This window comes from Alosa sapidissima, chromosome 1 (assembly GCF_018492685.1).
Source record: "Alosa sapidissima isolate fAloSap1 chromosome 1, fAloSap1.pri, whole genome shotgun sequence".
NCBI classification, from domain to species: Eukaryota; Metazoa; Chordata; class Actinopteri; order Clupeiformes; family Clupeidae; genus Alosa; species Alosa sapidissima.
In genome coordinates, this window is record NC_055957.1 from 38,094,067 (window position 1) to 38,120,352 (window position 26,286).

The 26,286-nt window shown below is 47.8% G+C and overlaps 2 protein-coding genes across 5 annotated transcripts in view; one reads left to right on the forward strand and one right to left on the reverse strand.

Annotated features, from left to right (window-relative positions):
* The window catches only part of fam184b (family with sequence similarity 184 member B), a 26,318-nt gene extending 8,258 nt beyond the window's left edge, over positions 1-18,060 (forward strand). Inside the window, exons 4-19 of one of the 2 annotated variants that reach the window (XM_042094144.1) lie at positions 1,419-1,554; positions 2,333-2,484; positions 4,608-4,880; positions 7,611-7,721; positions 8,993-9,163; positions 10,467-10,588; positions 11,282-11,411; positions 12,231-12,416; positions 13,683-13,899; positions 14,272-14,402; positions 14,615-14,817; positions 15,267-15,425; positions 15,604-15,721; positions 15,870-15,971; positions 16,741-17,018; positions 17,697-18,060. In XM_042094144.1, coding sequence (XP_041950078.1) covers positions 1,419-1,554; positions 2,333-2,484; positions 4,608-4,880; positions 7,611-7,721; positions 8,993-9,163; positions 10,467-10,588; positions 11,282-11,411; positions 12,231-12,416; positions 13,683-13,899; positions 14,272-14,402; positions 14,615-14,817; positions 15,267-15,425; positions 15,604-15,721; positions 15,870-15,971; positions 16,741-17,018; positions 17,697-17,790 — 2,583 coding nt within the window. In that variant the 3' untranslated portion in view covers positions 17,791-18,060. The remainder of the gene's footprint in view (positions 1-1,418; positions 1,555-2,332; positions 2,485-4,607; positions 4,881-7,610; positions 7,722-8,992; positions 9,164-10,466; positions 10,589-11,281; positions 11,412-12,230; positions 12,417-13,682; positions 13,900-14,271; positions 14,403-14,614; positions 14,818-15,266; positions 15,426-15,603; positions 15,722-15,869; positions 15,972-16,740; positions 17,019-17,696) is intronic. The other variant, XM_042094145.1, reaches the window with a different exon arrangement.
* Positions 12,937-26,286, reverse strand: part of haspin (histone H3 associated protein kinase) — a 16,221-nt gene continuing 2,871 nt past the window's right edge. Inside the window, exons 6-18 of one of the 3 annotated variants that reach the window (XR_006032189.1) lie at positions 22,755-24,473; positions 22,342-22,501; positions 22,008-22,150; positions 21,661-21,846; positions 21,135-21,220; positions 20,920-20,982; positions 20,573-20,664; positions 20,125-20,204; positions 19,736-19,824; positions 19,327-19,469; positions 18,936-19,038; positions 18,243-18,547; positions 12,937-13,338 (exon numbers count right to left, since the gene is read on the reverse strand). Coding sequence is in view for 2 of the 3 variants with exons in the window: in XM_042094142.1 (XP_041950076.1) it covers positions 18,343-18,547; positions 18,936-19,038; positions 19,327-19,469; positions 19,736-19,824; positions 20,125-20,204; positions 20,573-20,664; positions 20,920-20,982; positions 21,135-21,220; positions 21,661-21,846; positions 22,008-22,150; positions 22,342-22,501; positions 22,755-24,473 (3,069 nt within the window). In the remaining variant the exon portion in view is untranslated. Of the gene's footprint in view, positions 13,339-17,040; positions 18,548-18,935; positions 19,039-19,326; positions 19,470-19,735; positions 19,825-20,124; positions 20,205-20,572; positions 20,665-20,919; positions 20,983-21,134; positions 21,221-21,660; positions 21,847-22,007; positions 22,151-22,341; positions 22,502-22,754; positions 24,474-26,286 lie in introns of those variants that run through there. The other 2 variants (XM_042094142.1, XM_042094143.1) reach the window with 2 other exon arrangements.

Consider the following 26,286-nt stretch of genomic DNA (forward strand, 5'->3'; position numbering starts at 1 on the left):
GGGCACTTCAGCTGCTTCCTACTGGTCGGGGTTCGAACCGGCAACCCTCCGGTTACAAATCCGAAGCGCTAACCAATAGGCCACGGCTGCCCCCACGTACTGCACACACACACACACACACTCCTTTTGTCGGTCCATTTGCGTCTCTCCCTCTCACAGACGCAATCTCTCTGTCTCTGCTATACGGATGGTGACTATCTTTCTCTTGGGCATATAGACACATATGTACTTACATCATGTAATCACACTCTTTCTTTTCTTACATTTATTTTAGGGCTTTTGTTGCCTTTTATTGATAGGACAGTAGAGAGGATGACAGGAAGTGAGTGGGAGAGAGAGATGGGGTGGGAAATGACCTCCAACCCTGGTCCCCGTTGGCACTTGGACCCGGATGTGGTCCTGTAGGGTACTGTAGCTAGTTGGACCTGGATATGGTAAGGGTATTGTAGCTAGTTGCGCCATAGCACACACACAAATTCTTTCTTGATGGCAAAGGCCTGAATTGATCACAGAGGCCCTTAGATCTAGTTGGAGTGCCCCACTGATCTCTGTGTGTCTGCCATGTGTCTTGCACAGCCTCAGTGGTCAATCAGCTACTGACAGCTTCCTGTTAGCACTGCGGCTAATTGGCCCTCCAGTCAATATTACCCAGTCAAGCACAACACAATGGGCCTTTTCTGATAACTGAACCCAAAGAAAGAGCCAGAGCACACTTCAAGTCTATTAAATCGGTACAAACGACAGCATTTTGACACACACCATCTTCATCAGGTTTGGACGCTGTCCATCAAAATTTTGGTCAATTTTGGTAACTTATTAAAAACAGTTATTTTTGTGCTTTTGGGTTCGGTCATTTAAGGTGGCTTATTCTGCTTGGCTAGTCTTACGGTCCTGTTCCGTGAGCACCGAGCTCCATTTGAGGGGCTGAAGTGATCCCCTCATCATTAGGCGGTATTGACCCATCCACCCCCCTGTCACAAGAGCAGATTACAATTAGACAGAATTCGTCAAAATACAAATCCACCTGCTCAGCGGCCTGGAGCCTGTCATTATGTATCAATGGACTGGCATTTTAACTTTCCACAATTGAGTGTAAAGAAAGCATTTGGAACTCATTTCTGCTCCCCTTATTATAGGATATCTCCACAGAGAACCTGAACTCATTTACCTTCCTTTATGTATTTTCATTTTTTTTATATTTATAAAACCATAAACTATTGATTATAAAAATGTATCAACATAGATAAAGTAAATAGCTTTTTAAGCTTTTTGCCTTAATTTTAATTTGTCCCTTAATTCATGGCACACAGTGACATATTGTGCTGCTGTAGGCAATAGCTCTGGCTGTTCTAATATAGATTTCATTTGAATGTGACTGGGTAGAGTTGTAAATTGTGGTGTTATTTTAAACGTATCAGGACATGGAGGAGCAGCTGGAGGAGGGTCGTCACAGGGTGCTGGAGTCCGAGGCGGGGGCCAAGAAGGCGGAGGAAGAGCTGGCCGTGGCCAAGGAGAGACTGCTACTGCAGGAGAACGAACTGCAGAAGAAGTCTGGTACTAATACACATTCTATCTCGCTCTGTGGTACACACACACACAGACATAGACACATGTTAGTACTACATGTTTATGCCCAAAGCATATTTTCTTTGCTGCATTAAGTATGGCAATTACAACGGGCGAGGTTAAGTTGCCATGGTTTGGCGCGGGGCAGCGATACTCACACACGGTACTGCAGACACACACGCACACATACATGCACGCACGCACATACCCACACACTTAGTTTAATGATGAAATGCACGCACGCACGCACGCACGCACGCACACACACACACACACACACACGCACACACACACTTAGTTTAATGATGAATACTGTGAGAGAGCAGAATGCTTAAGCATTTGGACTGAATGTTTTTTTAAAAGTCTGTTAAAAAGAGAACAAAAGATGATGATGCGTTTAAAAGATTATTTTAGCTCCAAAATCCCACAGCTCTCTCATCAAAAACAGATTATTCTGCTCTCCCCCTGTACCTGCTGAAAAGGCCTTTCACTGCAATCTGAGACGGGAGGGATTCCTGGATGAATCTCCCCTCTGGGAACTTTCCCCATCTCAGCTCCGCATTATCCAGCAACCTCCGCAAGACAGATGCAGGCTAACCCCCCCCCCCCCCCCCCCCCACCACCACCACCACCACACACACACATTCTCTATCCTCCCCTTTCTGTCTCTCGTCCTTTGCCTTTTCTCTCTCCTCCTCTCTTCATCCTCATCTCCATCTCTCTCTCCATTTCTCCATGTCCCCCCATCTGGGTCCTCCTCGTCCAGATGAGCTGATGTCGCAGAGTTCGTCCCAGGTGAAGGTGTCGGCCGAGGTGGAGGAACTGAGGTCACAGCTGAGCCGCCTCAACCTCCGCAACAAGGAGCTGGAGCTGCAGAGCAACGGGCGGAGCAGTGACCACGCGCGCATGCTAAAGCAGGTGAGGCCCACCTGACACACACACACAACACACCTGACACACACACACAGCACACCTGACACACACATAACACACCTGACACACACACAACACACCTGACACACACACAGCACACCTGACACACACACACAACACACCTGACACACACAGCACACCTGACACACACACAGCACACCTGACACACACCTGACACACACACAACACACCTGATAACACACACAACACACCTGACACACACACACAACACATCTAGCACACACAACACACCTGACACACACACAACACATCTAGCACACACAACACATCTAGCACACACAACACACCTGACACACACACAACACATCTGATAACACACACAACACACCTGACACACACACCTGACACACACAACACACCTGACACACACAACACACCTGACACACACACAACACACCTGACACACACACAGCACACCTGACACACACACACAACACACCTGACACACACACAACACATCTGATAACACACACAACACACCTGACACACACAACACACCTGACACACACACAACACACCTGACACACACACACAACACACCTGACACACACACAACACATCTGATAACACACACAACACAACTGACACACACACACAACACACCTGACACACACACACAACACACCTGACACACACACACAACACACCTGACACACACAATACACCTGACACACACACAACACACCTGACACACACAGCACACCTGACACAATTCAATTCAATTAAATTCAAGTTTATTTATATAGCACATTTCATATGGCATACACAGACTCAATGCGCTTTTAGAAAAACATTATCAAATAGGCATTAAAACACATTGATAGTAAAATAAAATAAAAATAAAAAATGTAAATGGTAATAGAAATAAAAGTTTCTGATAAAGGTAATAAAAATGAAAGTCGCCATACCAACTTGGAAAGACCTTACATTTTAACCAAAAGCTGAGGCAAATAAATATGTTTTCAGTCTGTTTTTAAAAGAGTTCATTGATTGAGAAGATCTCAGTTCAGAAGGTAGGGAGTTCCAGAGTGTAGGGGCATAGGGACTAAAAGCACCATGAGCGGAACTAATATTTATTCTCTGGATTACTGTAAGAGGAGACCTTTGCTTGAGGACCGTAGGCATCTGGCTGGAGTATATGCAGTGATCATATCAGAGATATATGATGGGGCTAAGCCATTCAATGATTTAAAAACAATAAGAAGTATTTTTAAATCAATTCTTTGTTTTACTGGGAGCCAGTGTAGTGATTTTAGTACTGGCGATATGTGATCATATCTTCTCGTTCCAGTTAGTACTCTGGCAGCTGCAACACACACACAACACATCTAGCACACACAAAACAGCCGATACACACAACACACCTGATGCACACAACACAGCCTTTGCAACCAACACTTTGAAACTACACCCATATGCTAACTTCACCAATATATATATATATATATTTTACATCAAATACATAATCCCACCCATATGTAAAAGATGGTAATTAGCTTATAGCTAGTCATTTATGAGGACTGATGTATCTTTTGTATGGTCCCTGATGAATCCCTGATTCAAATAATCAATTAACCTGCAAATAATTTATATTGTCCTGAAAAAGTGTAATTGCATTTTTGGCCCCTTCCTCACATTTCTACAGTGTACTGAGTTCTGAATGGACATAGGGCGGTGGAGTACTGATTGCTGTATACGGTATAATGTGCTAAGAATACAGTAGTTGGACTGCGTTTTCTGATATTCAAACAGTACAATCTCTTGGCAGTTTTATCATTATGACATTGATTGACCTTGATCTGTGTCTCAAATCATACTGTGTTGGGTCCTTGAAATTTGAGGGAAAAGGACTTGGGAGGTCCTTGATAAGTCCTCGAATGTTTGATTTAAGAAGGAGTGGGAACCCTGAGTCAGAGGAGTTATCCAAGCACGTTAAACTATAATAAGAACCAAATGGATTTTTTACAATGCTGTCTTAATGGCCAGTTGTCAGTGGACATATAATATTTAGATGTACAGTGTATGTAAAATACTAAGCCTATGGTCCAAATCTCTCTCTCTGTACATATTGTGGTGTGGGCGGTCAGCATGCGGACACCTTGGCCACCATGCGGTTGGAGCTGCAGCGGGCCCACGCTGAGGAGGTGCAGCGCCTGCGGCAGGAGGTGGAGCAGGAGAAGGAGCAGGGGCGCGAGGAGGTGGAGGAGGAGAAGAGGGGCGTCCACCAGCACATGGAGGAGGAGCGCCGGCGCCTGCGCGAGCAGCTCAAACGCGCCCTGGAAGAGGTCATACGCAAGCACACCGCCGAGATGCGGCAGGCCTCCGCCTCGCTGGACGCTGAGAAAAAGCGCGGTCAGCAGGTGAGGCCGCTAGATAGCTGACCCGTAGGAAAGTAGTCTTGCTTAGTGTGTTAACATGTCTAACTGAAATGTTTCAAATTGATGGAGGATTGAAAGTTAAAAGTGCTAAAATATCAGGGATGTTCAAAAACAGATGTAGACAAGATAAAGAAGCTTGGTCAGCAGGTAACGGATCTGAGGGAAAGTAGCCGTGATTAGCCATGTGTGTGTTACAGTAACATGTCTAAATGAAATACTTAAAAATGTAGGTCTTTGGCTAAAATGCCGGGGAAATTACGGGGAGTGCATCTGACAAAAACAGATAAGATAAGATTAGGGTTGAGGATGTGAGATCTCACTGTCGTGACCTCCGTCGCATGGTGATGGCGATGCCACTTGTGTGTGTGTGTAAATGCAGACAGTCCACTAGGGAGACATCGGTTGTCATTCTTGTTGATGGGCATCTAAACGCAACAAATAGTGGTCTGCAGCTGTCATTCCTTTAGGTCGGGGTTAATGAGAGAAGACACACAGCCGAAGGGCTCGCTCACAGTACTCACTGACACAGCCTGTCAACACAAGTCCTGACGCTCCCCCGCCGCCAACCACTTACACAAACACAGCAAATTAGCTCATTTAGAATTCCTCCGACAACCACAAAGACTTTCATACTCTAACTGCTCATTTCAGTTAAAAGTGTTGAGTTTATTGCTATCTGTTGTAGATTCAACTCAGTGACAGTTACCTACCTACAAAGCAGCCTCACTGTTCCGTTTGGCTGAGTAAAGGACACAGTGCTGGCTCCCTGGTCTGCTGGAAAAGGCTGGGAGTGGGGAGTGGGACGACAGGTCACGGTTCTGACTCGCACTCGCTCCATGGCCTTTGGTTCTATGAGACTGCTGATCCAAAGTGACAGTACTAGTTGTGAGCAATATGGCCGCCGGGCGGCCAAGGCAGAGTGGATTTTGGCTGGGCTTCCCCCCTCACTGACCTCTCTGATCCATGGTCTTTCCAGATCAGCTGTCTGTGACTAAAGCAGTGCAGAGCAGAGCGGAGCACACAGGCACTCACTCAGGCCTGGGCTTCTGCGCAGCTGGAACAGTCTGGGAGTCTCGCCCTGGGATTTATACAACGCTTCAGCAAACCTGATAGGGCTGGAGCATTAGCCATGGGCAGATCATCCTGTCATCGCCCACTCTCTCTCTCTCTCTCTCTCTCTCTTGCTCCCACACTCTCAGCAGGATGTTGATTTGAAACCTAAAATGTCTGTGCCTGCCTGTCTTCCTTTGATCAATGTTTGAATGCTGTATATTTATGACTTCACTGGATGTGTGTATGCGTGTCAAAACATTTTAAATCCAACTCGCAAGTAAAGTTATCCCTTCAGAGGAAATGGTGATGTAGTCTTCTTTAAGCAGAGCAAATCGTGACAAATATTGGTGATGTCAGCAGAGTTGATTATTAATTTCAGAATCACCAACAGGTACAGTTTTTGCTCCCTCCAGCTCTAATGTTCTCACGTCACTCTCTTACTCTCTCTCTCTCTTTCTCACACACACACACACACACACACACACACACACACACACACACACACACACACACACACACACACACACACACACACACACACAAACCTGCAGCAGTGTAAGTGATTTTAACCGGAGGTGTTACGCTTGCTTGTTTGCCACAGACATCCCTGAGCTCATTTAGCCCATTTAGTTCACTTCAGGCCCCACACCCACAGAGCACAGTCTTGCTTTTACAGTTTTACATTCCCTACAGAGCAGTTTTACATTTACACCCTACAGAGCACAGTTTTACATTCATACCCTCACAGAGCACTGTAACACCCACCAATGTAATAACTACTGTAATAATGCAGAAGCCCAGGCCTGAGTGAGTTAATGTAATATTTTTTAACCTTCCCACCAACATAATAACTTCCTGCAAACGTAATAATTATTACATTGGTGGGAAATTGGGTTATTACGTTGGCAGTGGGCAATAGTTGGTGGGAAATTATTACATTGTCAGGATTATTATGTTTAAAACGTGCTGATTTTGTGCAGATTTGTATTACGTTTGTGGTTTATTACGTTGGTGGGAAATTATTATGTTGGTGGGTGTTACAGAGCACAGTCCTACATTCATACTCTCACAGAGCAGTGTTATATCCTCACAGAGCACAGTCCTACATTCATACCCTCACATAGCAGTTTTATACCCTCACAGAGCACAGTCCTACATTCATACCCTCACAGAGCACAGTCCTACATTCATACCCTCACAGAGCACAGTTTTACATTCATACACTCACAGAGCACAGTCCTACATTCATACCCTCACAGAGCAGTTTTATACCCTCACAGAGCACAGTCCTACATTCATACCCTCACAGAGCACAGTTTTACATTCATACCCTCATAGAGCACAGTCCTACATTCATACCCTCATAGAGGTTGTATACCCTCACAGAGCACAGTCCTACATTCATACCCTCATAGAGCACAGTCCTACATTCATACCCTCACAGAGCACAGTTTTACATTCATAGCCTTGATCCCCAGTTTTCTGTAGTGGCTGCTGAACGACGTTTGCTTAGATTCAAAATGTACTTCGAATCTGAACAATGTTAAAATTAACCTTTTGCTCTGTCTGGGGTTAGTCTGGGTGTTTTTTGTTTCCTTCCATTTTAAATCAACTTACCTGTTTTTTCCCCCTGTGTGAATGTTGTCACCATGGTTACAGGAGCTCCTGTCCCAGGCAGAGGAGCTGAGGAAGAGAGGTGAGGAGGAGAGGAGGAGTCTGGAGGTGGAGCGGGATGAGCTGAAGGCGCGCCTGCAGCTGTCCATCTCAGAGGTCAGGGGTCACTGACATGTCGGATATGTCATGCAAACATACACCACTGGTCAAACAAAAAGAGGTCTGCCCAGCACATTAATTTACTCTAACTAGCAGCACAGTTCATTTTTAGAAGCTTTTACTTGATGATGCCATACATAGTATGACCAGCTGTTAAGCTCTTTTGTTGTTTGTACAGTGCCCTCCACATTTATTGGCAGCCCTGGTAAAGATTAGTAAAAAGAGATATTCTAATTCTACTTTTGCCATTTCATCGTAGAATGAAAACAATGAGGAAAAATCCAACCTTGAAGGGAAGCAATTTTATTCTGTAAAGAAAAAGTTACTCATAAAAAATAGATATTTTTTTAACAAAATCACATATGCCACAATTATTTATTTAGTTCTTTATAAAAGAGCTCTAGTCTTCTCCTACATCTCATACTGGGTATCTGCAGAACATCTCTGGATTGTCCAGATTCCTAGGTCCTCTCTTGGGCACTCTCCTCTAAGGCTCACCCCACTGGTCTTCAGTTGAGCAAGTGTCCGGGGACTGAGATAACCATGGCAGATTTTGTGCTCTGTTAACCGTTTTTGCATGATCTGGACATATGTTTTGGATCATCGATCTGCTGGATGTTCCAAACATAACCGACTTTTAGCATCTTGGCAGAGGCATCCAGATTTTGATTTGAAATGCCCAGTTAATTCATAACATTTATGAAGCCTAATAAGGTCCCCAGGGTGCCTGGTGGAGAGAATCACCCTCCACCATAGACACAGGGTTCTTTTCATTACAGTCAGTCTTCTATGCAAATTCCATCTTGAACGTTTTCTGGGGAAAAGCTCAATTTTATTTTCATCTGACCATAAAAGTCCTAGTAGCATTTAGCAACTCCAGCCATTGTCATTTGTAGCGAAATGACATGAAATACCATGCCATTTAAATAATCTGCTAGCCTGAAGGTCACTTCTGATGTTTTTTTTAGACTGGATGGATACTTTTGCTTTTATCTCTCTAAGAGTGATCCTTGGGGAGTCTTGTCTATCTTACTATCCTCGGCACTGTGTGTAGGGGCAAGATAGATAGGAGTCCTTTTCCATGCAAGTTTATAACCATTTGAGTGGAACTCATTATTATTGTTTTAACTGTAAATATTGGCAATTTTTACCTGTTTTTACATCTATTTCCCAACTTACCAAGGTATAGGGTGCCAATAAATGTGTATGGTGCTGTATATCTTTGTGTATGCCTGCTTGTGTAAGTAATGTGTGTACGCGTCTCCTAGATTTCCCGGCTGGAGGAGGTGATCCGGCAGAAGGAGCGTGAGAGGGAGCTGGAGCTGGAGCGAGAGCGGCAGAGCCGCGAGGCGGCCAATCAGAGGCCGGTGTGCGGTGTGGAGTGTGCAGTGCTGAGGGAGCAGCTGGAGCAGGCGCACACCGCTCTGGAGCAGATGCAGGTAACACACACACACACACACACACACACACACAGCTACAGACACTCACAGACAGACAGCCACTGACTGCAACAACCATACAAATGTCAACTCAATCACACACAAGTGCGCAATATACTCAAACTACAAGTGCTCTCTGCAGTGACTGGACTCAACATCTGTATAAGGTGTTTAAACTAAAGACCTGTATAATAACTACACGGGACCATCTTACACATCCTTCCTTACACAGCTTCTGCACATCCATTGCATCAGGCAGGAACTCAGATCATCACAAAAGCTTATGGAACATCCACAGACACTGAACATTCTGTACCCCCCAGGACACAAACACATACTACACATACATTTGCAGAGTTGTTAAATAGTCTACATGTATTATGTACCATCCACATATTTTGCCTGATACAAGCATACCATAAAATAGCAGTGTTATAAGCCCAGGGAAAACAGTAGGCTACAGGCCAACATGCAGTAGAGCAAATCAGGTAACACCAGAGACGATTGGTAACCCACAAATCCCCTTTAACATGCAAATCCTTTCTGGCAGTAGGAACAGCAAGTACACAGCTAGTCGGTCTTCATGAGAAAACAGGTGGGCAGAGTCAACAGTGGATGTTTGCGCTGTTATACTTTTGCTTTTCACAGACACAATAAAGGGCTCTGGAAATGGCTTTCCATCTTGAAACTACTGTACTGGGTTTCTTTGAGAGCTTTTAACACCTTGGGTGAAGTCTGAAGCCGATAGCCTTGGACTCCGTTCACCTGCTCCCTTTCTTTCACATCTAGACAGTCACTGATCATCAAAACATTCAAGCACACATACACATACAGCACACATACACATACACACATACACCCTTAGTCCATTTACGAGTTCAAATCTGCTGAATTCTGCTGAGCTCAGCTCATCAATACAGCATCAATACACTCAAACATACACACAGGCAGAAACACAAAAATACACTCACTCACACAGCCACAGACACACACACACACACACACACACACACACACACAGCTTCAGCTTTAGCTGATGACACCACTACCCAAACAAGCCCAAGGACAGAGGCAGGCAGCCGCACAAAAGCCTCACTCTCAAATAAGCCTCACTGCTCTACTGGCCTCCAGCACAGTTTCCATGGGATATGCACTGAACATGACTGAGCTAGATTGTGAACAAGACATTTGTTCACTACATACAGTATTACTGTGGTACAACCCGATGTGTGTGCATATTGCATGCATGTGACAAGCTAACGATGCGGGGGTCACTTCGGTGGCTGTCGGTCATGTTTCTCAGGTGGATGTGGAGGAGCAGAGGTCCAGACTGCAGGGGAAGGTGGTGGCCTTGCAGGCCGAGAGGGAGACCCTGGAACAGAGGCTTCTGGAACAGTCTCAGCAGAACCTGGAGGAGAAGATCAGGTGGGCTCTCTCTCTTTCTCTCTCAATTTTTTTTTCAATTCAATGGTGCTTTATTGGCATGACAAAAAGGGCATTTGCATTGCCAAAGCAGTCATACATAACAGTGTATAAACAATTTATGTGTAACATACATTGATCTAAACTTAGCACTTATAGAATATCCATAAAGGTAATATAGGTAATAGAGGGTAAAGGAAGGATGGAGGATAAAGACAAAAACAGTACAATACAATATACCCCCCCCCCTCCCCTACACACACACACACACACACACACACGCACACATATACACATAGATCATACATGTAGACTAAAATAATAATAATAATAATAAATAAATAAAAAATAAAACATTGTGTATTTACATTACACTAGTGTCCCTCAGGTTATGGCATAATTATATATATTTTGCTGCCAAGGTAGCTGAAGGACCCTCTCCTGAGAGGATTTTTGTTTAGCTCTTCGAAATTTGGCTCTTCAAAATTTGGGTCTCTCTCTGTGTTTGTGTGTGTGTGTGTGTGTTTGTGCCATTTTGTCGTAACTCTATTTGTTTATCTAAGCAACTTTTTAAATTATTAATGACTTTTTCCATGTTGTGAAGTAATGCAAGCCTTGCCTAAACAGAATCTAAAACATCCTTTCATCAAGATTTCATCACACCTTTAATGTGTGTATGTGCGTGTGTGTGTGTAGGGTGCAGTATGAACAGCGGTTTGCAGAGAAGCATCGGTCTGCTGTATGCGAGTTGCAGAGGGAAAGAGAGACGGAGATCAGAGAGATCACTCAACGCTGGCAGAGCAGAGTGGAGGAACTGCAGACACAAGTAAGCGCACACACACACACACACACACACTATATGAGGACAACTGGCACACATACACACAGGTGTGTGTTGACAGGTGCCAGGTTCTTGTTGACTGTGAATGTTAAAAATATCAGTGCTATACAATCCTCTTGTGGTAGCAAAATGACTAAATGAATAATAACATCAAACAAAGAAAGAAATGAAAGCAGTAAACTAAGTTTTATATGTATTCAATATCATCTCTATGGGTAGTCTTACACTACACTTCTCACCAGACACAACAAAGAATATGATTTGAAGGGAACAGGTGCAAGAAATAATTTAAAAAAAAGAGCAAATATGAGGCAAGGGCATGAAGCCCTCTCAAATTAAACTGTGGTGGCAGCCACTGGAACATCGTAAGTAGCCCATCCAAAGGACCCAGCCTGAGTTCCAACCTTAGCAGGAGTCCCCTAGGGGTAAAAAATGGAAACGCAGAAAAAGAAACCTCAGACGAAGTCATTAGAAAGTCTCTGACATACACATAGACTCCAACCTGAATTTTAATCTCATTGGTGGACGTTCTGGGATAAAACATTCTACTCGGCTCTCGGTGCCTTCTTTGGGATACGTTTTTGACTTGGAATATTTTTTTATGCAGTCCAGGAGTAGTTATTGTGCTGTCAAACACACACACACACACACACACACACACACACACACACACACACACACACACACACACATAGAAAGAAGAATCAGGCCCATTCCCTCACACTGTTGGTTGCTGAATGCAAGTATGTGTGTATATATGTGTGTGTGTGCGTGGGTGTGTGTGCGTGTGTGTGTGTGCTGCAGTTGGAGGAGCGGAGGAGGGACTCGGGGCCGAGTGAGAGCTCCCGGGAGGCGTGTGCGGGCGAGGGCGAGATGGACCGTATGAAGCAGGAGATCCAGAAGACCAGGGAGCTCAACAGCACACTGCGCGCCCAGCTCCACAACACCATCCAGGAGAAGGAACGGCTCATGAGGAGACAGCAGCTCAAGGTGGACACACACACACACACACACACACACACACACACACACACGCTGTGCGCCCAGCTCCATGCCACCATCTAGGAGAAGGAGCGGCTCTTATCATCATACATACACGTAGAGTACACACACTCACACACACACACATAAAAATAAACGTGCACAGACACACACTCACACAAATACACACTCAAAGAGGAATGGCAAAACACACACACAGACACGCACACGCACACTCAGCTCAAGCCCAGCTCTGACTCCTCTCCTCCTATCAGAGCCCTTCAGCTGTTCTTGCCTGATCTGACACACACTGATAACACCAGTATTCCTAATCACAAGCAGCGCGTTGTACAAGCCTTAATCCCACCTCCAGATAAACCGCTGCTACGGAACCCCTCAGCCTACCTGGGCACGGAGAGCTCTCAGCAAAACAAACCCCAAATCCCCCTGACTCCCCAGCAGGCCTGGTGCCGTGTGCCACCGTGCACAGGTGACCTATATAACGGGCATGCCGCGAGGAGAGAGAGAGAGAGATCCATATGGGGAGGTGTAGTGGGGGGGGGGGGGGGCATGGAACATCTAAAAGCTCTCAGTGAGGCAAGCAGTGCCATTCTCAACTCACTGACTGACAGAGTGAGAGGGAGAGAAGGAGAGAGAGAGGAGAGGGAAGGAGAGAGAGAGAGAGATAAATAATTCATTGCACGAGATTGCCCACTGAGCCCAGAGGCAGTAGTGGCGGAGTGTGTTTCTGTGTGTGTGTGTGTGTGTGTGTGTGTGTGAGTGTCTGCACATGAGTGCAGGAATGCAAAACAGGCAACTGCTGTTTATTAAATCAAAGTCTGTGTGAAGCAGAAGAAAAGTGGAACGTGTGTGCTGATACTAGACAGGTGTCCTCATATACAGTAGTGTGTGTGTGTGTGTGTGTGTGTGTCTGTAATTGTATAGCAGAATGTGTATGTTCTGTATCAGAGAATATAGGCATGGTATGCCTTTGATTACATATGGACATCATGTGCATGTATGGTATGTGAGCTGTTTGTGTATGCCTATGTTTAGACTTCTTGCCAAGGTACAGTATATATATATGGATCACATAGAGAACATACCGGCACCTACAGATATTTAGCATATTTAGCACAGCCACCCAGGGGTAGAGCACGAAGATCTCCTCACGTTACTGATGTGATGGATGTTAGGTGCCCAGGTCCTGCTGCCGTGGAGATACCATCAGAAGGTGGGTGTTACAGCTAGTGTGCCTGTCTGTGGTGTGCACAGGTGGTGAAAGAGGAGGATGAGGATGAGGATGCGGAGGAGGGCGTGAGGGGAGGCGAAGGGAAGGACACAGGAGAGAGGGACGCGGAGAGGGTGGACGAGGCGCTGCGTGCGGAGCGGCACAGCCACCAGCTGACCGTGGCGGCCCTGGAGGCGAGGGCCCAGGAGGACCTGCAGGCCGAGAGGCAGCGGCTGCACACGCAGGCCAAGCTGCAGCTGGGTAACACACACACACACACACCACATATATATATATATATACCATATATACATATATATACACACACCCACACTTATGCACTCACACACATATACATACTCACAAAGAGGGAAAAAGCACATACACAGACAGGCACAAAATCACAGCACAAGCTGGAGAGCTGATCATTACACACACACACACACATCACATACGGGACTATGGGACATACGGCACAGCCCAGAGCTGCACAACCATAGCATAGTCACCATGGCACTTACATCTGGACACCCCCACACACACTCCTGAACATCTGGTTTCTGTGTGTGTGTGTGTGTGTGTTGTATACATGCTGGATGCTGACTTTGTATTTGTGTGTGTGTGTGTGAGCAGAGAAGCAGAAGGCTGAGCTGACCCAGCAGCACACAGAGTGGGTGAGGCAGGTCACACAGAGACACATGCAGCAGATCGAGGACCTGCAGGCTGAACTACGTACACACACTGAGATGGTGGCGCTACAACAGGTAATCACACACACACACACACAGAATGTGCCTTCAAGTGCCCCCTTTGTTAATTGACTTGTTCGTCTTCCTCTTGACCAAAAATTATTTTTACAGGACAGTAAATGACGATCATACTGAACGTGTATGTGTGTGTGTGAGCATGTGGGTTGATGTATTTATGTGTGCATGTGTGTGTGTACATATGAGCTCTCTCTCCCTCCCTCGCTCAGGACCTGAAGCAGCAGAACCAGCAGCAGTCGTACGAGCGTCAGCTGGACGAGAGCCGCAGCGAGGTCCAGGAGCTGCGGCGGGACAACGGCGAGCTGAAGGAGCGCCTCGGTGCCCTCCTGGAGGAGAGAGAGAGGGAGCGCGAGCGAGAGAGGGACAGGGAGAGACGAGACGCCTCCAGCGCCGAGGACCACCGCTACTCCAGGTGAGAGGTCATCGAAGGGTCAGAGGGGAGAGTGCGTCAAAGCGGAGAAGATGAGGAGACCTGGGGAGAAGAGATAAGGGGGCAGCAAAGGGAAAGGCTGTCCAGCAGCGGACAGATTTTAGACTAGAGCTGGAACAGAACAATTCATGCAGACAGAGAAACAAATTGAGAGAGGAGGGGGGGGGGGGGGGATTAGGGCTCCTCTTCGCTCGAGGATGAGTAATCTGTTTTCTCATCATTTCCTGCCCAGCTATGAATGTGATTTCCTTGGAAGAAAGAGGCTCTTATCTGGGGGTTATATTCCATCTGTAATACCACTACTAATTGTAGGGCCTATCATAATTAAGCCCTATCAGACGGCCCCTTTGAAAAAAAGAAACTTCCACCAAACTGAAGCATCTCATCATATCTGTGTGTGTGTGTGTGTGCGCGCACGTGTCCTTGGGCAGCTCTTGGGAAGAGCAGGAGCGAGGCAAGGAGGGGAAGGAGGAGAGGGAGAAGAGGAGGCAGGATGTGGACAGCATGAAGAGAGATCACAGGAGGGAGATCCAGACCCTTATCGCTGCCCAGACGCGCCTGCAAGCCCGCATCATCGCCCTGGAAACAGAGTACTATGCTTTTAATTATTAATTACCCACCACACATACACACACACCCACATACAACATAACAGGAATCTGGTGCACTCCATCTATGTTTACCTTCATGTCTAGCCCTTTCAGGATATAAGTGATTTGAAAGCGTATATGTATGTGGCTGAGGCTCTGTGTGTGTGTGTTTGTGCAGGCTGAGAGAGCGTGAGGAAAGGACCAGGAGGCGAGAGCCACGACTGGAGGATCTGCACAACATCTCTAAGCTCCAGGACAAACTTGCCGAGAGAGATCAGCTCATCAAGAGACTGGTGGTGAGACCTCTCTGCACTCCTGCTGAAATCCTAGCACTGCAGCCATCGCTGCGTCAGTGCAGTATGAACATGGTCATCTAGGGCTGTTTTGACACGCAACGCAGGAGTGGAATTGTGCTGAGGTTTGGTGCATGTTGTCGTTTTTTAGGAAGAGCGTCATCAGCTGTCTCAGCATCCTCCTGTGGGTGATGGAACTCCGAAACACTATGACAGCAAAACCCACGTCGGCAGTCTGACTCCCACATTAAAGGTATATTATCTTTCTCTCTCTCTCTTTTGAATTCACACTACGAACTGAAGAAAGTAAGCCTGAAAGAACTGTGTCGTATCACATTCATATGCACATTAATACACACCATACACATCCACTTAAATAAGCATCTGCTGTTCCCCGACACAATATCCCTCACGTATAAATATAAAACAAGACAGTACATTTGTAGCCTGGAAATTCAGACCCAAATCCGGCACCAAGCATGCATTTGAAAATATCACAGCACGCAATTGGATAACACTATGACCAATGTTTACTAAATGATTCCGGACTTCGCTACAATTGGATAACACTACGACCAAGGTTTACTGACTGATTCCGGACTTCGACGTTGCAGCGCTGTCGTCATGTTTAGCTCGCCTGTGGCCCGCCTATATCAGATAAATCAATGTGATTGGTGCAGCTCGGCTCCATGGGCATAGGTAATGAGCATCATTACTCATCGGCAGAGTGACTTGCTCAGCAAATTCAAGTTGTGCACTCGCGGGAACTCTGGATTTCCAGGGTAGTACAATTGTGTCATGGTAGATGGAGAAAAGCCTGAAGGGCTGTTGTGGGAAGTTGCATTTAATGACCATAATTGTGATATGTCTTTTTCATATGATGATATGATGTGTCTGATATCTGCAAGGAAGGGCACAATAGTCTCTGACAAACAATGTTTTGCAAGAGGAAGCCGGCTCTTGCCTTCTAGCTTTTTGACATGGTAGCAGTTAGTGCAGTCCCTCTTCTTTGCTCCCCACAGAAGGTGGTCTTGGAGGAGACCCCTCCTCGGGTCACTAGCGTCCCAAATCTCAGCGCCTACGAGCGAGGCTACCTGACCCCCGACGCCGGGACGTCCATGTCTCCCCAGACGGCGCGCTCGCCCAGCTTTGAGCACAGCTCTCGGGGTCTTCCCTTGTCCCGCACCAGCACCCCAAATTCAGGCTCCACGCTGAGCCCCAACCCGTCCCCTGGCCAGAGACACGGCCGCTCGCCCCCCCAGGAGCTCCCGCATCAACACCCCACCTACACACACACCAGGTGAGCGCCGTGAGCCAGTGACTGGAGCACAACTCACAGATTTAATAACAATACATTGAGATGATCATTTGACAATGGTGTAAAATGATTTTAAAGCTTGTTTTTCTTTTTACTGCCAAATGATGGGAACACGTACTGTATACAAGTAGGAGGCCATGCAGCAATTAATAACTAACTAACCATAGGAAATGAAACGTGTGGAATATGGCTCAATAATGTATGCTTGTATTCTCTACCAAGAATGGGCTAGCCCAAGAAGTAATAGGCTCTGTGGCTTAATGAGCAAGAGAAGCGACATACACCTGCATGTCACCAGTGAAAAAGATATATACACACACACACGCAGACACATACACATTTGGAAGGATTTTGCAGGGTTTCACAAAATGTTCTGGACTGTGGCCATGACAACACCTTCTGGCTACCATGGTAACACAAAGTGGTCAGGCCTGTTTCCATGGTAACAACCACTAGATAGTGAAGATGTTCCTACACCATCAGTCTTGTGGGATTCGGGGCACAATTGCACGAGACAAAAAGTAATTACAATGTTTACTACGTAACACACAATATATCATTCTGAGAAAAAAGGGCATGCTATTATTATGTATGAAGACTTCAGAAATCCATCTTCCTTTGGTCCTAAAGCATGTGTTCGTTTCCCACCTCTTTCCCCAGGACTCCCACAGAAAAGAGAGTGATTGAGACGGTACCGCCAGATGGACAGGACCCTCAGAGACAGGAGTGGTTCACTAAATATTTCTCTTTCTGAGGAGCCCCGGCGAGAAGCTGCCCCAACTCATGCCTGACTATAATCGTATACAACGCTCTGTCATGAAAAAACCTCAAAAGGCACTTCAGTTACCTCAAAGCAGATCAAAGACTCAGTATAAACACATATGGGGTTGTTTCTGTATGCGTGTGTGTGTGTGTGTGCGTGTGTGAGTAAGAGTGTGACTGGCCAAATCATGCCAATATCATGTGCTTATTTAATGCTGATGTATTGTGTATATTGTGACTAATAAAAATACTTTATTTTTAATACCATTTTTACAATTTCTTCCATGATTGCCAGTCGGCTCTCATCAAAATGGATTTATTTAAAAGTGTTAGTATCCAGTACGCTTCTGTACAACTTCAGGAAGTCCTGTAAAATCCTCTATAACTGACACCAAAATGCATCCAACGGCAGCACACACACACATCAAAACTGAGTGAGTCTACGTGTGTGTGTGTGTGTGTGTGTGTGTGTGTGTGTGTGCGCGCGGCACACAGGCTGTGTCCTTCTAAAACAGTCCAGGCGCCCCGGCGGCTCTTTGCGCCCTCACGGGAACAGGCTGCTGCGATGAAGCACGTCGGTGGCCGACTGGAAGGCCGGCAGGTCCTGGAGGAAGGTGCGCAGGCTGCTCTTGAGCGCCCTCGCCTGGGCTCCCTGAGCACTGCTCTTGTACTTCATCCCCAGCAGCTTGTCCGTCAGATAGTGCAGCCACAGCACATTAGTGTGGGGGTGGTACTCACTCCAGTTATTACTGCCAGAGGGAGATTGGAGGAGAGAGAGAGAGAGAGTGAGTGTGGAAGAGAGAGAGAGAGAGAGAGAGAGTGCAGAAGAGAGAGAGAGAGAGAGAGAGAGAGTGCAGAAGAGAGTGAGAATGAAGGAGCCAGAGTGTGATTAGCCCAGAGACACGATAAGGAGAGGAGGAGGAAGGAGAGAAGGAAATAGAGGAGGAGATTAATGCTGGTATTAAAGTATTACAACAGCACGCATGGATGCACACACTCACTGGGGAATTGACTAATAGTTTCTGACAGCAGGGCGCGCGTGTAGGCAAGAGGCTCCCAGGCACACCCGGAATAATGTGCTGGGAGGACGGAGACAGCGAGATGTGGACGGCACGAGGTGGGCAGAGGTGGACTTACCGGTTCTCCTCGCGCATTTTGCGGTAGATGTCAAACTGGTAATCTCCCTGGCCCATGAACAGCTCTTCGTCAGCAGAGATGTCACAGGACACCGTCAAACCATCTGAGAGAAGGAGGGAGGGGGAGGAGAGAAACAGAGAGAGAGAGAGAGAGAGTGATGGAGAGAAAGAAAAGAGATGTAGACACGTGTAGGCATGACCCATTTATTTCAGCTTCCGCTGGTATTGCAAACTTCATATACTGCCTAAAACGATTACAGCCTCTCCCCCAGGGCACAGCCTAGGCAGATGAACACACAATATCACAGACCAGCACAAGCCATGTTCACACAACAGTCAACAGAAGTATGTGTGTGTGTGTGTGTGTGTGTGTGTGTGTGTGAGTGGCCTACCTATCTCCAGTCGAGACAGGGAGTAGTCGATGATGTTGACCTGCACCCCTCTGGTCTCTAAGGAGCGGGTTTCACCACTCAGGACGTAGTCACACTCCTTCTGCTTGGTGGTCTTCACCAGGACATTGCCCCAGTGTAGGTCCCTGTGGGTGGGGATGTGGAGGATGTGACGTTAGGGGACAGTTTGGTTGGCTCATATTGCAATGTTGTTTATGTGTGTATATGTATGTGTGTGTGCAGTCAGTGAGAAATACTGTGTGTGTGTGTGTGTGCCAGTGGTCTGTAATGTGTATGTATGTTTGTTAGTGTGTGTGTTTGAGTGAGTGTGTGGATGTGTTTGTGTGTGTGTGTGTGTGTGTGTGTATGTGTGTGTACAGACATGTCTTGTGTGATGTGTGTGCTTTCTGACCTGTGCTCAAAACACAAGGCCTGTTCAGCCACGGCCAGCGCAGCTGTCACTTGCTGTAGGATGCTCTTCGCCTGAGCCAGAGAGGACAGCTACACACACACACACGCACGCGCACACACGCGCACACACACACACGCACGCACACACACACACACGCACGCACGCACGCACGCACACGCACACACACACGCACACACACGCACACACACACAAAGTCAGTGTCAGTCTCAAGTCAGTTCTTCCCTCCCCCTCCCTGTCCAGCAGTCAATAGCATGTAGGTTTAGAGTGGACGTTGATGCATGAGTGACAGACACATCGGTGGCACACACTCGCTGCTCACATCATTATAACAGTATGTATGGTATCTGTAAGAGTGGGGTCATCTTTACCTTGCCGTTCATGTTTTCAAGGTCGCTGCCACCAAACTCAAACTCCAGAATCAAGAAGAACTGCTCCTCACCAAAGAAATCTGAGGAAGGAACGAGTTCTGTTACAGCACCTGTGTAATGACCGTTCGCTGATGCTGAACACACTCTCAGATACACAGACACCGACAACAAACGGATGAGAAATGAAATGCCTGACAGACAAAACAGCAGCCAGGTGTAACAAATGTTTCTATGGGAACAGAGCAAGAACATCAGAGTGTGCTTTAAACACCAGCCACCCATAGCAACAAACAGTGGTTAAAATGATAGCCTCTTAACAATCATAGGGCATCATGGGAAATGTAGCCCTGGGTCATTTTTGTTTAACACATTGACAGTCAGTCGGTGATCTGTTCCCCAAGGCCAAGCCATGGGCAAGCTTTGGGCAACAGGCCCTGGAGGTGCTCACCTGGCCGGTCGTTCTCGGAGCCGCGCTTCTTGTCGAACTTGTCCCAGGCGCTCAGCAGCTGCTTTGGGTATGGGCCCTGGACACAATGCAAGCTGCAGAGGAGAGAAGGAGCACGAGACTCAAACAAAGTTACGCCACATGGCACCATGTCAGGATACATCCACAGCTTTGGTCAGGCTCTGGCCTCGTCCCGCAGGTAACCACAGCCATGATAGTGTCCTTTACCAGACATCCAGCCAGTCAGTGAAGCTGGGTATTGACAGTAGAAGAGGGGATTGACCACTCTAAGTGTGTGTAGGAGAGAATAGTGTAGAGGAGCTAACGGCGTACTAATGATCCTCACTCACTCGTGCAGGCCGATGAAACCGCATGTTCGGTTTTCCTCCTTCTCATCCAAGCTGCTCAGCTCCCTGGAGGCACACACACGTGCACAGGCACGCACGCACGCGCACACACACACACACACACACACAGTTTAACAAAGTGATGAAGGCAACACCAAAAAAGGCAACATTCTTCCTGAAAAGACAGTCGATACTGGTGAAATAGCACAGCGACGTACTTGGAGATGATAATTTCATGGAGGATTTCTCCAAAACTCTTCTGGTCCTCCCCATTGACTTTCTGCTTGCCTTCCACAGGAATAATCTACAGACAGCGCAGAGCGACAGAGCAATCAATACCAAAGCATCAAAAGCAAGGAAGAGATATGAGCAGAATTTACAATGAGAGGGAGAGAGGGAGAAAGAGAGGGGGGAGAGGGAGAGAGAGAGAGAGAGAGAGAGAGAGAGAGAGAGAGAGAGAGAGAGAGAGAGAGAAAGCAGTGCCAGCAAAAACGCAGCCATCTATCCAAAGACAAATCCATAAATCACCCCCATCTCCTGGATTTCTGAATTTATGCTTCATGGTAGGCCTGGCCCAATAAAACATAGAAATGCCAATGACAAATATTATACTGCTACTTTAACGGCACTGTTGCACACATTTGAAAGGCAGTGAGCTCTACATTAGGCCCCGTGGTAGTGGTTCAGTCCAGTAATAAAAATTGAAATCCAACAGTGGACACGAGGTCAGGCCACAACACGTGCCTTGAGCGCCACCGGTTGGCCGTCGCTGTTGGTGGTGGAGAACACCTCGCCGAAGGTGCCCTCTCCAATCTTGCGGCAGAGCTTCATGCGGGCAGGCGGGATGCACTGGTCGAACGTCAGCGGCCCTTCCTGCTGGCACTCCTGGTACACCTTCTCCGCGTCGCTGATGTCCTCCGCCACCGAGAGCTGGGGGGGGTCAGGTCAGGTCACTCAGGGGCAAACTCCATGTTTGTATTTTGATTTGGAGTGAAGCAGGCGAATGGGTGAAGAAACTTCATATAATCACTACATTATTGAGTGAGTGAGTGAGTGAAATGGACGAAAGAGCATGAGGGCTCTTGACTCACCTGAGAGGAGTGTAGTGAACCCCGGGACAGACGGGTCAAGGGAGCAAGGGACGGTGAGGCAAAGAGGTCCTGACTGGCATTCAGCCGCTGCACTGCGGGAGACTGCATGCTAGACAAGCCAAGACGGTGGGGGGTAGCGAATGCTGCAGGTACACACACACACACACCCACACAATCACCGTTTCAGCGCGCAAAGATACACAGATCACATCACCGCTAAAGTGTTTCATCATCAATAAGCACAGAGAATTTAGCCCACTTCACGTCTGGATGTTCCACACGCATCCAAAGAGATTGGGACTGGACAAGAAGAGTGTGTGTGTGGACGCTGTACCGGTTTTCTTCTTGTGGACGGACAGGGCAGCTTTGAGCCGGCTCCACATGTGTGTGGAGAGGGACGCGTCTGGGGAGAGGCCGGCCAGGATGGACGAGATGTTCAGGTGCTCCGCACGCGCCGGGGTGACAGGCAGCGCTGGCCAGTTGGACAAAAGCTCCTACACACACACACACACACACAGAGTCCTAGTGTCAGTGTAACTTAGTAAAAAAATGTTAGGAGGTAGCAACCGCTCTCATACACACACAAACACACACCACAGTGTACTCTATTTCTGAAACACATAGAAACTAACTGACTAAAAAAACACATTTGACTAACTATGTTAACCGCCTATCCATCAATTCCCAGCAAAAACAAGGCACTGTCCCAAACCCAGAACCCCTTCAACAGTGAAGCCCTGACCTCACCTTGCTGGGTTTGGCCACAGCTGCCGGGCCAAAGTCCAGCGAGTCGTGCGCATTGTGCTGGGCGCGGGCCAAGTTCGTGTCCCGCTTGGTCCAGCGGCTGACGCTGAGGCCGCTGACGCAGGCCTTCCTCCCCGTGCCCACTCGCCCCGCGGGCTGCTTGCTCCTGCTCGCCAGCACGGTCCGCTCAGGAGAGGAGCCCGACCCACTGGCGCCACCGCCACTGACCCTGGAAAAGCTGTCCGACAGCCTACGCCTGTTGAGGCGGCGGCGCTCGGGCTGACCCTCGCCGGCCTCTTTGCCCAGGTGGTGTCCCACCGAGCTGTTGGAGGAGGAGGGGGTGGTGGGGGCAGGGAGCGCGCTGCTGTTGGAGCTGGAGCTCTCGGACTCAGGCTCGGTCTGCGCTGCGGGCACTGGCGCCCGAGGAGCCGAGGCTGCGGCGATGGCGTGGTGGCGGAGCAGGAAGGGGGACAGGCGACGCGCGTCCAGCAGGATGACGGGCTGGCAGGAGACGCAGCGGGCCTTCAGACGCTCCACCAGCTCGTCCAGCCCTGCCGCCTCCCCGCCCTCCCCAACGCAGCTCTCCTCTTCGTCCACTTCTCCTACGACTCGTGCTGTTGCTTCTTCTTCTCTGGGCTCCTCCGTGGCCTCTGCTTGGCTGGGGGAGGGGATGGTAGGTGGAGCCGGAGGGTCGGTAACGCAGAGGCTGGGCAGCTCTGAGAAGGAGGAGAGCTCGAAGACGGGACCTGTCCGTCTGGCGCTGGTGCGGACAATGGGCTGGCTGTCCAGGCAAGAGGAGAAGGTCTCCCCCGCGCTGAGAATCTGGCTGCTGCTGTCCAGTATGGGCAGGGGGAGGAGGAGGTTGGTCCGCGGCAGCCTCACCACGGGGCTGGCCGTCCGACACCGCTCCTTCAGTGTCTCCACCAGGGAGTCCAGGCGCGTCTCGGCCGTCACAAAGCCGCTGGCCGCCTGCTCGTCATCGTCCGCCCCCTCGGCCCCCTCCTCCTCCTCCACCCGCGAGAAGAGCACCAGGCTGGCCAGCTGCTCCTCCTGCCCAGACTCTCCGGCTGTCCCTTGAGCTCCACCGGGAGAGTCCGCCAGCTGGCTGGGCGGCTTCATGGGACTGGGTGCTGCAGCCTGGCTATCAGCCACCTCCACCGACTGGCTGGCGAGCTCCACGCTCACCTGACCGGTCTGCTCTGCTGGTGCCGGTTGTCCGTTTGTCCCAGAGAGAGCGGCCTCGCGATGACGCTCGGCGTTGCCTCGGTCATCTCCTGCGGCCGCCAGAGGCGAGCGCGAGGCCGTCGTCTCTCGGAGGCGGCTATGTGCAAGCGGCCCCCGCCGTGGCCGCTTCTGCTGCGGCTGCCGGGGCAGCTCCGTGTCGGTGGCGCTGTCCTCGGTGCTGAAGTGGATGCCGCTGAGCGAGGCGTCCTGCAGCCTCTGGGGCAGACGCCGGCCCAGGGCAGCGGACGGCGTGCTGGAGAAGAGTGGGGCGTGGCAGGGCAGGGACGGGTCATCGGCACTCGCGTTCAGCAGGGACTGTGGGCGGTGGACGCGGACGCCACCGGGGGGCGGGCCCATGGAGATGTCCGAGGACGTGCGCTCCAGGCTGACGGGCGGCCGCAAGGGCAGCCGCTTGCGGCGGGTTACTGCGCGAGGGAGCACGGGGGCGGCCCGCGCAAAGTCATCGGAGGAGTCCAGGTTCACGCTTGGACAGAGAACCTGGAGCAAAATCATGGCGGACTGTCAGACATGAACACCAGAAAATACTAAGCACCAGAAAGATTACCAGAACACTGTAATTTAACCTCACTTCAATGTAGACACAAAATGTTATGCAAATGTCATGATAGTTTGAACTTTATGGATGTTAAATTTGCCCTACATTATGAAAGCAGTATTTCAAACTAAATTATGAGCAATGAGCAATTTTCTTTTCTGATCCTTGGAGACTCAAAAAAAAAAAAAAAAGAGGGGGCATTCTCTACTGTGTTAATATAATGATTTTCCTAGCCCCGCTGAGTCTTGGACACAGTCCCAGAGAGCTTAACAGGATAGTTCAACCAAAAAGACATTTCTGATATTATACACTCAGTCACCCAGAAAGAGATTAGCATGTCAGTACAGCACAAAATAAGATTCAAAATTCTTATCCTCAAATGTGCCTATCCCAGGTCTGCATAAATCATGGGTGTCCATTTTTTTTTCCCAACAGGGGCCAGATTATGTAAATACCTGAGGGCCAGTTCTTTCTTGTTAGATTTACACAGCCTTTGCATTCTATTTAGTTGTAAGTGTATCAGTATATTAGGCGGACCACTGAATTCGTTTGCAAAATATTTAATCATAATTAGCCATTGGTCCATTAGTTTTACATTAAATCCACATTCCTCTGATTGTAAACTCCTTGATTAACCCCATGATTACTAGGAACTGTCACAAATACAGTGAACTGTGCAATCAAAACATCCCCATCATATTGTGGGAAAGAGGCCGTGAGCTGCGTTTGGCCCCAGGGCCGTTATAAGTGAATGAATGCCAGTCTACAGTGCACAGATGCACTGAAGAGTAATGAGGAAGCAGTGCAGCACAGATCATTCTAGCTCAACTGATGAACTCAAGAGTTAGATGTGTGTTACATGTGCTCAACTGATAAACTCAAGAGTTAGATGTGTGTTAGATGTGCTCAACTGATAAACTCAAGAGTTAGATGTGTGTTAGATGTGCTCAACTGATAAACTCAAGAGTTAGATGTGTGTTAGATGTGCTCAACTGATAAACTCAAGAGTTAGATATGTGTTAGATGTGCTCAACTGATAAACTCAAGAGTTAGATGTGTGTTAGATGTGCTCAACTGATAAACTCAAGAGTTAGATATGTGTTAGATGTGCTCAACTGATAAACTCAAGAGTTAGATGTGTGTTAGATGTGCTCAACTGATAAACTCAAGAGTTAGATGTGTGTTAGATGTGCTCAACTGATAAACTCAAGAGTTAGATGTGTGTTAGATGTGCTCAACTGATGAACTCAAGAGTTAGATATGTGTTAGATGTGCTCAACTGATAAACTCAAGAGTTAGATGTGTGTTAGATGTGCTCAACTGATAAACTCAAGAGTTAGATGTGTGTTAGATGTGCTCAACTGATAAACTCAAGAGTTAGATGTGTGTTAGATGTGCTCAACTGATGAACTCAAGAGTTAGATGTGTGTTAGATGTGCTCAACTGATGAACTCAAGAGTTAGATATGTGTTAGATGTGCTCAACTGATGAACTCAAGAGTTAGATGTGTGTTAGATGTGCTCAACTGATAAACTCAAGAGTTAGATGTGTGTTAGATGTGCTCAACTGATGAACTCAAGAGTTAGATGTGCTCGGAAGTGGGCTGCTTGATTATGACAGTATTGACAGTATTTCTTTTGTCAGTATTGACATCATGGTTCTTTACCACAATTTGGGACACGTCCGTTTACTTAACTTTCAAAACATGCTTTTTAACAGTGGATTTAAATCTTAAATATAATTAAACTAAAAGAC